Source organism: Phyllopteryx taeniolatus, chromosome 13, assembly GCF_024500385.1.
Source record: "Phyllopteryx taeniolatus isolate TA_2022b chromosome 13, UOR_Ptae_1.2, whole genome shotgun sequence".
NCBI lineage: Eukaryota > Metazoa > Chordata > Actinopteri > Syngnathiformes > Syngnathidae > Phyllopteryx > Phyllopteryx taeniolatus.
Genome location: NC_084514.1, coordinates 393164 through 409278, shown reverse-complemented (window position 1 = coordinate 409278; position 16115 = coordinate 393164). Strand labels below are relative to the sequence as shown.

General features: G+C 47.2%; 1 protein-coding gene across 1 annotated transcript in view; it reads left to right on the top strand.

Moving 5' to 3' along the window:
- Positions 1 to 16115, top strand: part of LOC133487714 (formin-1-like) — a 45620-nt gene that overhangs the window by 7468 nt on the left and 22037 nt on the right. Inside the window, 5 exon segments of the mRNA XM_061794752.1 lie at positions 1911 to 2031; positions 3549 to 3610; positions 6010 to 6749; positions 9124 to 9265; positions 14349 to 14436. Of these exon segments, the coding sequence (XP_061650736.1) occupies positions 1911 to 2031; positions 3549 to 3610; positions 6010 to 6749; positions 9124 to 9265; positions 14349 to 14436 (1153 nt within the window).

Here is a 16115-nt window from a genome sequence, read left to right as displayed (position 1 = left end):
ACGGAGATTACGACAGGACATAGAACAGATTGAACTTTACGACTACACACACGTAGTAGTCTTTCGGTGACCCAATCAATTCCCGTTTTGAGTTCGCCTGCTTCTGTGTCACACATACAGTAGCATTATTATCGGTGCCCTCTTGGAGAAGGTAAGAGGAGATTTGTCCGTACAACGAGCTTTTGTTTTCTGCCAATCTTTGAGGTGGAGCGGCTTTGGGATTCGTAGCTTGGACACCTTGGCAAAACCGCCACATATTGTGTTTTCTTTCACCCGATGCCAGTGTGACGTTTGCATGAGAATGGACAATTCGACCAATCTCTCTGACGCACAAGGGACAAAGCCCGCTACTTCCTTGTTAAATGTACTTAACAATCTACTGACTAGGGAGAGGTCAGCGTCAGACGTGCAGCCCGCTGCGCTGACGTCTTTTAAGGAACTCTCGGATGTTGAAGAATGCCCAAATGTGCTCAAAGAGCGTGAGGATCTCTCTCTGCTCGATGGAGCTGCGTCCTGTTACAGAGAACGAGATGTTGACCAATGGGAAACTCGCGAGGAGTCTGGCAGTCCGGTTAAAGAAGACCTGCCACGCTCGTTGGACCGAGATACAGTCCTGGTAACGAGAGTGGAAACGTATAGCGACTCTGAAAATGAAGAGGCGGAGGCGGGGCTTAAAAGCAGTGGCCTGTCAAAGAAGCTGGTAATTATCAGGAAGCCCACCCTACCTGAGGATAGCAAGCGTAGTGATGGAGATGTACAGGGGGGTGCCACTGAGGCGGAGATCCATGTTCCACAGTTTCGAATGCACGGGTTTAAGATATCCCCTTTAGAATCACTTGTGTCTGCAGACGGATCCAGCCCAAGCGCTGACGTTCCAACTGTCCCTACGCTCCCAGGTCCCAGAGAGAGCGCCACTACTGTATGTACCGAAGGACAAGCATCGCGCGCACAAGACGACGCAAGTCAACCGACAAAAGAGTGTGACAACTATGAAGGAATAGATTGCTCTTTGCATGTTCCCTCCATCGTCCTCGGTCCTAATACAGAGCTATCGGCAACGTTGCAGAATTCTAGCCAAGTGTCAGACAATTTGGATCAAAAGAAACCAATATCGCTCTCACCTGGTCGTCTCCAACCGAGTCCAAAGCTTTCAGCCCAGCATTCAATTTCTCCAATGAGTCCAGCAGCTGTGTCCCCGACCGTCTCACCCCAACGCAAGGAGGCAACACTCTCGGCGCCCCATTCTTTTCAGATGCCAGCACTCTTTAGCGGTCTGCGGGTGCTGAAGAAAGGTGCGGTGGGAGACGATAGAGAGACTGTGTCACAGATCAAGCAGAGTGACAAAGACGCTGACCTGGCATTGCTCGGCCTCAAGAAAACGGTGAACAAAACCAAGCTCCGACCTGAGCAGAAGACATCCGCTCCAACCCGAAAACTATTTGAGCCTCAGTCTCTCCCAGCAAATCTGAGAAACAGTCAGCACCTTAACTTGGATAAGAACGCTGAGGCCGAAACCGAAGGACAGGAAGTTGATCCAGAACCTGGCAAAGACAAGGAGTCTGACACTGGAGATGAAATGGCAGGAGAGAAACCCTCGCATCCCGAAATGCGGAAAACCTCTGACTTGGCGTACGATACTTTTAGGAGCCTCTTTGGCCCAAAATCTGTCAAAAAGGAAAAAAACGAACCTGTGGATCTGGAGGCGGTGAGAAGGAAGATCAAGAATGACAAAGAAAGTCTTCGATCTATTTTCGAGAGAACCTCCAAAACTCCCAGCAGGGAACCGAAAGCTCCCTTAGAAGCGAATGTATGTGGGCACCTCTCGCCATTGTTTTATTCACACGACACATTGTGATGACCCTAAAAGAAATACTGTAGCACTGTCTTTGTATCTGTTCTCGACGTCACAGACGGAGGCCACGTCGCCTGCGGACAGCGAGGACCGGACTCCGGGTCGTCTGCAGGCTGTGTGGCCGCCGCCCAAATCTAAAGATGAGGAAGAAAAGGTCGGGCTCAAGTACACGGAGGCAGGTAAGAACCGGACCTTTATTTACCCCTCGACCTCTGCGAGCTGAGCGCGGAGCCCACGGAAATGACAAAAGAGAATTCCGACGCCGGCATCTTTTTCTCAGACTGGGTTGTGCAAAACTGCCCCCAAAAAAGGGTTTGAATCTCCGCTGTCGGGCATCTTGAAAAGCAATGTGCGATTTGCGTCAGCAAATACTGTACATCCATTGTGGCCTGGGAATTTGAATTGCTCCATCATCAGACGTCGCTGTGCCGATGCGCCAATCAAAACGGCGAAAAAGATTCCGTTGCGAAATGTTCCAGGTTCCTCGCATTTGTTAATAGGATCATTCACAAAATGGCATGGGATCTGTTGTCATTGTGCGACACAAATTGGAATCGTATGCAATCATCCATAATAATAGGCTGCATTATGGTAAAAGGGTATGGCAAAGTACGCCATTTGATTTGGGAAATTTCCTGGTCTGGAAATGTGTGGAAAATGGAAACTATTGGACGGAGAAATGTCCATTTTTCCAAGCTCTATTTTCTATCTAAAAACATATTCTTTGGTGATGACTGGGAATGACTGCTGAGGAGGAATTACTGGGAAAATGAAGAGACAAGAATGATCAAAACAACAAAATAGGCGATTGAAACGCAGACACAGCTCCTGGCACAAAAACCGACAAATATGAACTGAACGCTTCACCGGTGATCTTTTGGATTGTAGCCTGCGACAATGTTGTGAACGCCGACGTCAAGTCCGGCATTGCCAGCCTGACCGCCGCATCTAAATATACCAAATATGTCTGCATGTGTCCTAATAAAAGCGGATCTCATCATCACACCTGCGGTTGTTAATTATCATGCTCGGACGTTGCAAGAAAAAAAAATTCATTGTTTTCGTCAAACTTTCTGTTTTGAATACAAAACGTAATTGCATGAATTGTTTTCGTTGCCAAGTGATCACGGAATAAGCGGGTTAGTGGCCTTTGAGGTGTACAATTATCACGGATTAATGCTTCAAATTATTGACATTTGTTTTCCCCGACGAGTCTGGAAAACGTATGGAATTTAGAAAGCTTCCATGTGTAGGAAACCTTGAACTCATCACAAAGCTTTATATATGATAAACGATATGCCTAGGTATGAGGAATTGTTTTTATGCAGACCACTAATATCTTTTTGGCCTGCATATGAAATGAATCCTGCTTAGTTTCTGCCTGTATTTATTCGGATCAAAAGATCATCTTAGTGATGTTTGACTTGACAACACGTTTGATTTCGGAAACCACTTTGCCATGGTTTTGCATGGTTCAAAACGGGTTGGTTAAGTTGCAAAACTGGTCCTCTCACGAACAATGACCCAACCCCTCGATGGAATTTTCGCAAAGGACTGCAAACAACACTGTAGTCAAGCCAGAAATTCAACATGCGTCAGGTTCAATTCGTCACTCTCTGCGTAAACAAGCGATAACGATGTCACTGTCATGTCATCAACATATAGTCCAGGTGAATTGTGTTCCGCCTGCTTTCAGAGCACCAGGCTGCCCTCCTGCAGCTCAAGAGGGAATGCAAGGAAGACCTGGAGCAAATGCACGTAAGTTATGTCACTGCGGCAAACCACCTTCAACGCTGCCAATAGAACAGAAAGACTACAGTGAGACTAGGATTGCGATACACACTGCACAAATGCACATCTCGCCTGCAGTTAACGATTACGGACACGCGATGGCGCCAAGTAAGCATGAAATGTTCAAGCACAGCAGCAGAGCACTGGTACCCGCCTCGACACAATATGAGCCCAGAGTCGAATTTAGACTCCAATACTACATACGACTTGACTTACTGACAGGCAGTGTGTCCATCCGTCATCTTGAAAATGCATTCCGTTTCTATAACTTGTGTCGCCAGCAAAACCCTTCAATTGTCGGGTTTGGTGTAGAGTAAAGATGAGATTATTTTACTCCTGTAATAATTGGAATTGGAATTTGACCTTGTAAGGTGACCTAATTTCACCTCAAAGCAAGTAACTGAGGAGTGCACGTGTCACATGACACTCCAAAAAGTCCTTCCCGATGCCCGTGGCAGTCATTGGCCAATCAGAGGACAGCGATGTGTCGCGGTGACGATGGCCCAGAAAGAGACGAGAGGCAATCGAAAGGCTTGATAGGCAAGATGGTGAATGATAACATTTGACGTAGTGTAATAAAGAGGAAAAGCTTTGTATATCAACTTTTTGATCTGCAAAAAGAAATCCGGATCAGCTGTAGATGACGACGTTTATGTATCATGGTTTATTACAGGTTTTGAATTGTATGCAATGAAATCAAATATGCAGCTCGTCGCCGAGTATTTGCTGACTTTTGTTCTTAGTAAGTCAAGCTGGCAGGAATTGCTAAACACGGCACACATCACATTTTGGCAAATCCGAACGTTCGCAAGAGTACAAAAACCTACAAACGTCAGCCCCCATAAACCCCCAAGTAGATGGGATGTTTTTAACTGTACTTTTGAGAATAAACCCTTGGTATAGAGCGGCGGCACGGCGGACGACTGGCTAGCACATCTGCCTCACGGTTCTGAGGACCGGGCTTCAAATTGAACTATCGAAATTGCCCGTAAGTGTGAATGTGAGCGCGGTCGGTTGTCGGTTTCTACGTGCCCTGCAATTGGCTGGCGTGGCGACCGGTTCGGGGTGTACACTGCCTCTCGCCCGAAAATAGCTGGGATAGGCTCCAGCACGCCCGCGACCCTAGTAAGTATAAGCGGCATGGAAAATGGATGGATGGACTTGGTAGATTGACGTAAACAGCAGCTGAAAAAGAAGATAAGCACATTTAAAATATTGCAAAGATTTGAAATCTTGGGTTTACGTCTCCTTTAATGGGAAATTGGATACAGACTCAAAGTACTTGACGTATCATGAAAGCAGGGGGAAAAAGAGAAATCCACTAAATGAATTGAAATCCCACCCCAAAAAGTGTTGAATCCAGGTTTATTTATGGGTGAGTGCTTGAAAAGTGAAGAATAGACAACCTTAACAATTCTAAACTGATGCTGTTTATATTTGAGCACTATGGAGTCAGTGGTATGATGAAATGTTGCATCGTTGTATAGTCGAAGCCATCCATTGTCTTCCTCTTATCACGGGGGCAGAAGCTCAAGCAGGATTGATTAATTTGGCGGGAATGTGGACGAGCGGTTAGCACATCTGGCTCACGGTTCTGAGGACCGGGTTTCAAATCCCGTTGCATGTTTTCTCCCCGGGCCCGCGTGGGTGGCTTTTCCGGTTTCCTCCCGCATCCCAAAATCACGCGTGGTAGGTCGATTGAAGACTCTAAATTGCCCGTAGGTGTGAATGCGAGTTGTTTGTCTGTATGTGGCCGGCGACCAGTTCAGGGTGTACCCCGCCTCTCGCCCAAAGATAGCTCCAGCACACTCGTGAAGATGAATGAATGCAGGAAGGGAAAATGTATTTCGTTCTTTGAATGACACTAATCCAAAGAAAAGACAAAAGCTGGCCTAATGAGAATTGTGTTAGGGTTATTGTCCCCTCATTTTGTTGCTCCTTCACATCCAGCTAGACAGTTATGAATTGATTCCAAATCTGACCTCTGGAAGGTATGTTTTATATCTCGAACGGAGCGAGAAACGTGTCCCGCAGTCAGCCCGCGACAAAGGGTGGGAGCGTGCCTCATGCTGTTTCCAAGCCAAACAAGTTAATAGGGAACATGTGTAAGGTTCATTGCTCAACAATTTCCGTCTTGTTTCCAATCAATACTTTGCTTTCGTTGTTTTTCTTTTTCTTATTGTTTGACATGACAATCGAAAAGCGGGTCGCTCGATCTTCCTTATTCCCCGATAGTACACACAATAACTAACATGTTGTATGTAGGCTGTGCAGTCTTATGCGGGAATGGTTCATATTCAATGCAAGCTCATTAAAGGGCCAATTCTTGTGAAATGACCATAATATCCATTATTGTGCTCTTACAGTCCGATTTTGAGCTTCAGATCTTCCAACTTCGAGGCGAGCATGCTGTTTCAATAGCAAACCTCGAAGGCGTCATAGCCAAGATTCAAAGAGACAAGGCCTACAACGTGGCGCGCGGAGAGACCCGAGACGCGGCCGTGTCGACCGCAGATGACTCGACGACCAAAACTTGCCGCACTGTGGGGATCCAGACGGACAGAGAGACGTTCATCAAGAGCCCGGAGGTTGAGGCGGGCGGTCTCGTTCAAGCAGCCGGCCAGAACGTGCCGAAAAAACTCAACTTGGACTCTATCGGACTCAATCTGGGGCTTAAAACAGCCTCGGGGCCTGCTGGACCAGCCCCGCCTCCGCCCCCCCTGCCGGGCCCCTCAGGACCACCGCCGCCTCCGCTGCCAGGCATCACGGGAGCGCCGCCGCCGCCGCCGCCGCCGCCGCCTTTGCTCGCCGGGGGTGGCCCTCCGCCGCCTCCGCTGCCAGGCATCATGGGAGCGCCGCCGCCGCCGCCGCCTTTGCTCGCCGGGGGTGGCCCTCCGCCGCCCCCGCCACCTCCCCCTCCTGGTCTACCTGGAGCAGGCCCTCCGCCTCCTCCCCCTCCTCCAGGCAGTAACCCCCCACCACCTCCATTCACGGGGGGGTTCAGTTTCACTCAGATGTTGGAAAAGCCCCCTCGGAAGCCCGCTATTGAACCCACCTGTCCCATGAAGCCTCTGTACTGGACCCGGATACAAATACATGACGATAAGTATGTGTAAGCTATTCATGTGTTGAACCGCAACTGAGAGGCCTTTTTGCATTCAGTCATGATCGAACCACGCAAAGTACACATTGGTCGGACAAGTCGCGGGCCTTTTTTTAGGGTAATGAACCGTATTCGGAAATGGATGCTAGCTAGTATCATCGTGGGATTTCGCTCGGTCGCTCGGGAAGGAAAGCCGTGGAATTCATCACATCAAATAACATTTCAAAAGCTGCAAATTGGTAGGCTGTAAGGAAAGCATATCATTAGGAGAAATATGGTGGAAGTTATCACCGATTGTCATAAAATGCGAAATACGCTTACCAAATAAAACAAAAAATGTTTACGTACAAACATTTGAACTGGATTAAACATGGAAAACCAGATGACAAATACTGTATGGGATTTTACCAGCACCATCAAACATTGGTAATAATCATATCAATATTAGGAATTCCCTTATCAGAAAACAAACCTGCAGAATGACTCCATAAAGCATCCAAAATCCAACTTTCTTTTCAGCTTTCGTGGCCCGTGTTTTTTAAACGATGAAAATTCCAACTAGCGCATTCACCCTGGCCAAGTGGGGCCTGTCCGGCACTGACAATTGTTCAGCTCAGACTGTGCATTTCCGTGGCAGGCGTTCGACTTTATGACCTTGCATTTCCGTGGCAGGCGTTCGACTTTATGACCTTGCATTTCCGTGGCTGGATTAGTCGGGGGGGGGGGGGGGGGGAAAGCTGAGTTTAGGCCCGTACGCTCTTACCGGTCCAGGACCCGCAGCGGCAGCTATAAATGGAGCCGAGTTAAGAGGCATTCGATGGCTTGAACTATGACTGCATCAGCTGAGAGTCGGGTTTGAAATGTGAACCAAAGCGCACATCCTAGCTGGGAGCTGAAACCACAGGCGACTGAAGTTAGGAGACCTACACTTTCGTTCCGTCTACTCAGTCATGGAGTTGCCTTTGGAATGCAAAGACTTCATTGGATTCATTCACAGAACTTTGCGTCAAAGAACATTTGGGGATAACATTATCTCGGCAACGGTCTGTGAGACTCCAACTTGATTTGAAGTCATGAGACGCCAGTCACTTTGCGTGGGTTCGTGGTTACCGTTGGAGATGAGCAGATTGATCCGTTATCACCTTTGTGTTGCCTTCAAACAATATCGTCGGTGTCTATTCAAATGTTCGACACAAGAGAACCGAGCTCACTGCCCGACTGTGTGGACGAAATTGGCGCTTCATCTTGTCACTTCGCTGCAATTCGGAATATTCCACATGCGAAAGCCGAATCCAACATTTGGCACGTTCAATTGCGTTGCGTCCGAAAGGTTCCGGGACTGGTGTCACAAAAGATATATGTCAAGTCCGAACTACTTATTCGACTTCAACGCGGGACATACGATCCACCGGCACATCGACAAAGAGATTCCGTCAGTCAAGGGATGAGAGTTGCGGCAGGGCAACTCGCGGTTGCTTCACCGTGACGACGTACCCGCTCGCGAGGTTCCGGCATCTGACGATTCCCGGCCAACAAGAACATCGCTTTGCTGGAGAAACCTGCCTACGCAGACGACCTGGCTCACCGAGCTGTTTTCCTCTTTCAAGGAAATTTCAAGGGGATCGTCAAGGATCGTGAATGACATCAAGATGGTCCTTCCGGGAATGCGTGGAAAGTTCCTCAAAAGCGGAAATCTTGCACTTTGGATTTGAAATGTATATTTGGAATGACTCCAGTCCTGAAACCTTTCGGACACGCCTCTCATGCACGAGTGGGCATCGTTTGAAAGGGATTGGCTTTGCGGCGCTATGAAGTGTCACGGTCAGAAGCATTTTTCCCCCAGATGTATAATCTACCACAGACAAATTGACAAAGGTCTTTTTCTCGGCTGAGTTCGACTTCCGCACAGTGCAAAACGATGATCGAGAAGAGCTACACGACAATGCCGTGTTTTGGACTCCAAATACTGATTGCCAGAATTTAGGAGGCTTAGCGCAGATGATCGATGTGTTGATAACAGCAGAGTGTTAAACATCCCCTTGCCTTTAAACAGCTCATGTTCTTGTTTGTCTTTATTGTCCGTGTTACTCAGCAACTTCTGAATTCATTCGAGTCCATCAGGACACAAACGAGCTGGCGTCAGTGTTTGGTTTTAGGTCTCACCTCGCGCATGAAGCCTCGCTATGCTTTGTAAGGGTTTCGAAGCTTTAAAATCCATGTTTTTAGCCTGACAATGAAAATGCAAAATAGCGGTCGGTTCAGTAAACATCATATAATCTTCCACGAATACAACACCCAATCCATCCCCGCTTAGGAAGTCGACTCGAGCCTTCATCTCGCTGACGGAAGTGTTCTGTTCCTTTGCTTTGCGCTGCAGCAACAACACGTTGTGGGGCTCCCTGGAGGAGCCGGGCATCATCGAGCCGAAAGAGTTTGAAGATCTTTTCTGCAAGGCCACGCCTCAGCCGCTGAAGAAACCGTTGTCAGACAACTATGAGAAGAAAGTCAAAACAAAAAAGGTACATTCAATTCATATCACCTTACCTTTTAGTTGTCACTCGTTGCTGGAAATGACACATGTACGCATCTGCCTCAATAGAGCAAGCAGCCTCAAGCCTTTTTTTGTTTCTTTCTTTTTGCATGCTCTCTTATCTTACATTGTTTAAACAAGGTCCTTGTCCTCTGTCACCTCTGGTCATAAATTAAAGCTAGAAATAACACCATGTGAAACAGGAAGAAATGGCCATCCTCCAGAGCGCTGTTTGCATTTGGTAGTTAGAGCAGTTCAGGTTTATGAGTTCACCCCTTTGTTTATTCATTGTGCTAGACCGTAAAACATTACATACAACGTTACATTCTCCCTATGGGACACAGGATTTTGAGGAAAATCTTGGAAATGACATGAACGTCTTACTCAATGTCTAAGGCGGAATCAAATCTGTTCCAGGGCACTTCCCGTCGGCAATAATAGAAAGAGAGAAAATCGGCCCCATCGTAAAACCTTCATTTACTGCACAGGCCTTGTTTCAAGTCAGTGGTTCTCAGATGTTTCACACCAAGTGCTAGCTTACAAATGCCTTGGCTAGATCAACTTTCAAATACAGTAGTACTGTTTTTTCTTTTTTTGAAAGTTTGTTTACGATTGTTTTAAATAGCTACTGTAACAGTAACACTGCCCTTAAATTTGGGGGGACTGTACTTAATGATTCAATTGAAATTGAAAGATTTTAAATAAATCGTTTTTCAAGATGAGATACAAACGTATCGCGCATAAACGTTAAATACAACTGAACTCGACATAACAAATGTGCCGTACTGGATCCCAAAACCGCTTAAGTTGCTGGAATACGACGCACAATTTGAACATAAAATGAATTCGGTGATGCTTTCACGTACCACTAGAGGGCGCCATAGCACACTGAGAATCACTGCTTTGCATTCTGGTGGAACAAGGAGTGAACAACTGTCAAAGATAATAAGAATACAACTCTGGACCTAACCATTTGACAGCAAGCGTCATATGCCTTCGGCATATGACGCTTGAGTCTTATTCTTGGATTCTTTTCTTTTCCTGACACCCTCTGTTAAAGCTGCTTCTTGTGACACACACAAGCAGAATGTGTCGATTCTTCGACGCTTGCTGAACGGGGGTGCGGTGAGATACGCTGACAATTTTGTGATTTTGTGCCACTTGGATGGATGCAATTTCTTTTGAGTTCAGCCGATCGCGGGGCACATACAAGCGAATAACCATTCACACCTACGGGCAATTCAGAGTCATCAATGAACCTAGCACGCGTGTCTTTGGGATGCGGGAGGAAAGCGGAGTGCCCGGAGAAAAGCCACGCAGGCACGGGGAGAACGTGCCAACTCCACACAGGCGGGAGGCCGGGGATCGAACCTGCGAGGCTGACGCTCTAACCGGTCGGCCGCCGTGCCGCGCCAATATTATCACTGTGTTTTATGCAGTACAGTACTGTTGAATGCATTTGTATTCTGGAAAAAACATTTTCAAAATGAATTTGGGCGTTTTGGGGATGAAGTGTGTTCCCCCTCATTTCAATGAATGCGATACGAGTATTTTGAGGGAGGTGCGTGGTCACGCAAACGAATTCAACTAGCATCTCAAGGCACCACTGTACTTTGAGTGAAATTCGAGGTGTATTTGACGGAATTTGAAATTGTACTACGTTTGGCACGAGAGGGTGCACTGTATTCACCTAACCACGAAATGTTTTAAACAGTTGCAGTTCCGAACATCTGCTGCAGCCGTTGCCCTGTCGGCATGTTGGCCGCCTTGTGGTCCCGTCCCGACTGCGGCGTCCCTTCTAAATCTATACGCATCCCTTACTTATTCTGATCAATTTGTGAAGGCTCCACACGGGTCCACAGGGTCACAGTGTGCGTGCGTGCCTGTGCCTGTGCCTGTGCCTGTGCCTGTGTGTGCGCGCTCGGTATCCATGGCCTCATCCTCAGATCACCCCATTCAGTCTGGTCACTCGAAAGTGGCAAAAACATTTGATCCGACAAAGACATTAACCGCCAGACGCAAACGCTTCCAAGTGCCTCCCGGCGGGGGCTGACATCAGCTTGGAAGAAGTCTGACCTGAATCGGGGAAACTTTGCCGACGCACCAATCGAGAAGCTTTCTGTGAAAAATAACACGTGAACTTAAAGAGGACCCATAATGCTCATTTTCAGCTGCGTTTTTTTTTTTTTACAGCTTTGATGACAGGCATTTCTAAATAAACTGTATTTTGTGGTTCTGCCCTTAAACGTTACTCTTCAGTTCCTGCGCTGAGGAATCCACAAAAGCTGTTCAACTCTTCCATCTTTAGAAAAACAACTTTCAGGGCAGCGTCAGCGTACGTATGATATGACTCAGCTGTAAATAAGGAGATAATGACGTGAAAAGCTGACGAACGACGGGAAAAACAAGTGTTCATGTCAGCCCCACACCTAAGCATTTGTGTCACCTCGTAATTTGGCCACAAACCAACACGTCGTCAAAATCAAGTGCTGTTTGAATCAGAAAAAAAACAGCTAAAAGAACACGTTTGAACATCACCGTACTTTGCACAATTCTTGCCTCGGGTTTTTGGAAAGTTTCATAGCGGGATGTCGGAATAGAGCTGCTGTTTGGATGTGGACTGCCTCCCAAACCTTTTCGGGAAAGTATCATCTGCATAATATTTTGGAACACAGTCAATCGTCATGCGTCCAAGACAAAAGCATTTTCAGGTCCATCCTGCATACTTTTATGGCCCTTGCGGCACAATCATGCTGGACTAGAAAAGGGTCTACCCCAAATGATTTCCCAAAAGTTACAAGCGGTGAATTGCCCGCAATGTCTTGTTTCCACAGGAACAAATTCATTTGTTCAATCATGAATTAAGATGCGCGTGTGCGTGTGCGTGTGCGTGCGAGATGCATGTCCTTGGGCATTTTCCGCACTTGCAAAAAGTGTTGCCAGATCATGTTATCATGTTGGGAGGGACTGGAATGTATTCGTACATTATGCATAGGATCCACTTCCCTGATCTCGTACAACTCCGCACGCCCTACGTTTAACGTTGCTGATGCCTCCATGAGTGATTTAATCTTTATCACGTGTGCCACAGAAAAAAAAGTCAAAGCTCTTGTTTACTCTGCAGCCTTTTTCTGTGTGCCGATTAGCATATCAAAGACGCTTTTTTGGGCGGGGCTGTGTGTAATCGCGGGCATGTGGCTTCGCTCCACGAGCATCGCACCTATAGGATTTTGGAAAAGGGGCCGAGCCGACAGTTTTCACGTCGGCACGGCCTCGGTTGAACGACGACACAGTCGAAAAAGTCCAGCAAAACGGCCATTTCCTCCACCCTTATAAATCAAGCTTCTAGATTACGGCCCTCCTTAGACACAAAGAGCAGTTTGCAAGTGCTTCGGTGGAAGGACTTATGTACAGTCGGGGTGCCTTTATTGGCGTGAAGACATCTTTGAGAGTGGATGTAAGATGAACACCATCGATGAATAAGCTGCTCGTTGTTGCTGCCTGGGCGATAACGGACAGATTTCCAGGCAGACCGGCGTGCTGAGTGCTGCTCGGCTGTACAAACTGAAAACTGCTTGATTCCTCCCACTGTCAGGACCGTCAGCCGCCTGTTTCTTCTCTCGTCGTTACCTCCGCCGAGGGGAAGTTCTTCTCCTTTTTTTTTTTTTCTTTTTTTTTGGGAGGCATTCTTCCGAGGATATTTCCATTACATTTTGGGGAGAATTTAGACATCGACATCATCAATCAACGACTCATCCCACTTCATGCTAACAGTTAAACAGCAACTTACTTTATGCATGCCATTTGTGCCACCTTATACCTGTTTACAAATCTAAGTGTGTCATTTTAGATGCTCTATTTTTTTTCAATGAAGCGACTTGTTTTTTTTCCTGCACAGTAAATTCAATCTTCAATTGGATCACAAAATGTATCATTAACTTTATCAAGAGAAGAAATTGCTTCATGATGTTCGATCTAATCCGATTTTGTTCGCAGGGTTGAGAGCTGTAATCTCAAAAGCAGACACACGGTGACAAAAGTCTCAGCCAGCGTCTCGTTTCATTCGGAAGCCTTTTCTCTTCTAACTTTTTTGATCAGAGTGCCAAGATAAACAGTTCCTCTTTGCTCCACGGGAGGGAGCCGTTTGCTATTGCCGCCGACCTTCCTCAGCATCAGCGTCGGACTCTTCCGCGCCTTATCCCTTAGCCGAGCGTCTACGAAAAAGAGACCCGATATTCAGCATCACTCGTCTTCTCTCACGAACTTAACTGCCGTTTGGGCTAATTGGCAAGCTTCTGCGGCCACAGCGAGAGGGGACGGCTTTAAGTGCGGCCCGTCCAAAGCGGTTAATTAGAGGTGTTGAGGAAAGCCTAGCCTGGTACTCGGCCGTCTCGTGTCCACAGAGTAGGAGATCCCCGGCGATCCAGGTAATAGAGCTGGAAGCAGCGTGGCACCCGCTAAGGCCCTGTAATGCAATACCCACTTCTAAGGCTTCTGCACACCGGCTCCCACCCGACAACGCCATAATACCTAATGAAGAAGCCTGACACATTAAGTTTTAGAGCGGGGCCTTACCTTGCCAAAACTCTCTTTGGCTTTACGGCTAATTCACTCCTAAGTAATTGTGACCATGTGTAGGCACGAATACAAACCCTGTGAATTTATAGTTTGTTATAAAATGGCCTGCCTCTTGTTGCCTTGCTCTTCCAGACTGTCCTTTTATGGTGCCAAGCTTTTATGAAGCCTTTGTACTTTCACTACGACGAGATATTTTTTGCTGACGGTCTCGGGTTGCTTTTGCCGTTTCGAGCTGACACCGTTTTGACACCGTCTTTCCGTGCAGGCGTGCGTCTTTTTGTTTGGGTCAATTCAGATGATTCCCAGGCACCTGGCCGATTTATGCTCTCTGTCAGCAACTCGTGCCCAAGGGATATTGAATATGTTCTTTGAAACATTTGGTTTATAGCTACGGTACCTCATGATCCTGTTATCCCAAAGAACTATAACCGTACCAATGACCGGCAATGCTCTGTTCCGTCTAACAATAGCGAGGAATTTTGTTTTCTCGCCAGATAATCAAGCTGCTGGATGCGAAGCGTTCACAAGCTGTCGGCATCCTTATATCAAGCCTGCATCTGGAAATGAAGGACATTCAGCAAGGTAACAAACATTTCCTGCTATCAGCTTTTCTGCAGTAACTTTCAACGTTCAGCCTTCTAAACCAGCGACGAGACGTTGCAAAGTTTCTTTAGTGATAAAGTGGAGAATAATTTCCTCCATTTTTGACGGCTTCTAATTTGTAACGAGAGACGCGTTTTAGTATTCGTTTCCCTTCCAAGTGGAATGTGGAGGATTTTTTTCCAGTTTCCACGATGGGAAAGAAAATGCCTCAATTTGTCAAAATGCGAGACAGCGGCACTGGCGTGAAAGCAGACATCCGAGTCTAGCTCGGCACTGTTTAGAATCCGAATGCCGTCACCCTAATGCGAAGAACTGCACGCTTCTGTGGTTCGTTTGTGGAAAATGCAGGCGTGCGAGTAAACACACGAAAGAGTGCGTTCGGGACGGCGTCGGATGGGCCGGGAACGGGTCGTGGCGGGGAGCGCTTGCCGCCCGCTTAGTCTGAGCGGATCTGTTTATTGTAGCCAGTGACGGTTTCCGCGAGCCTAATGGGACTGACACCCCGCTAATGATGCGAGCATGAACAAAGCCACCTTCACCAGTTAGCAGAAACGGAGCTCTCACATCAAAAGTCAAGAAAGCCACGCGCGGAACCAGGTCGCCCGCTTTCTCCCTTCTCATTGTCATTGCCTTAAAAAGGAGCACTCACAACTTACTTGAGCCTGTTTTACTGGTCATTGAAGCGGAGGTGAAGGTCAAATGGACAATTTGAAGCTACAATAAAGCAACCTTCATTGCGGTAATCTGTGTAAGGATGCTTCGATGAGGCCCGGTCTACTTGCCTCCCCTTTGTTACCAAATGTACAGCCAAGCCCTGTTTATCACAGGGATACGTTCCAGATTGGTGAAAAGCCACACAATTCAGAGACCGTGTACCCTTTTTTACCCCTCCCACATGCTTCAAACTCGTTAAAACATACTCAAGAGATGAAAACATTGTATACCGAAACACCAAAACGGTCAAGCAAACCACATCATTTCATCGGACGAAGGTCCGCCATCTTAATGCTAACGCCAAATGCCATAGATTGGCTCATGGAAATTAGCATATATGTTACAATAATTCTAAACCTTTAAACCACACGGAGCTGCAATACATACAAAGAGGCCATACAACAATACTGTATATTCTCTCTAGTCTGTGGAAACGCTGACTATTAGTGGATCTTTGTTGGGGACATTCTCTGCTTCTTCTTATTGTTCTTAATTACAATGCATCTCTTCCGGTATGCCCGGCATGTTGCGGCACAACGTAGTACTATACGCTGATGGCGCGCAACTCTAAATTCCGACTTGCCTGTACAGTATATTGTAAAAACCGATGAAAAAAACCCCAAAAGCAGTCGCTTAAGAGTCCGGGCCCGCTATGGCGAGGCGTGAACAATGAAGCGCGATATAGCTGGGGAACACTTCTCTATCCCTCTAGTCAAGAGAAGGAATAAACTACAGCCGTCGGGAGTGACTGGGGGACCTCAAGGGTCACCATGGTTCAAGAGCAACAGGAGGGTCTCCCCTGCGCAACGCCTCAGCCCCCTGTACACACACACACACACACATCTTCTCACCTAAGCCGATGAGTGAAAAGTGGAAGGAGAGGGTGCGAGGCGGTTGGCAGGCAAGCTTTGATCCGTCGCCGCGGAGAGAGATCCGGCTCCCCT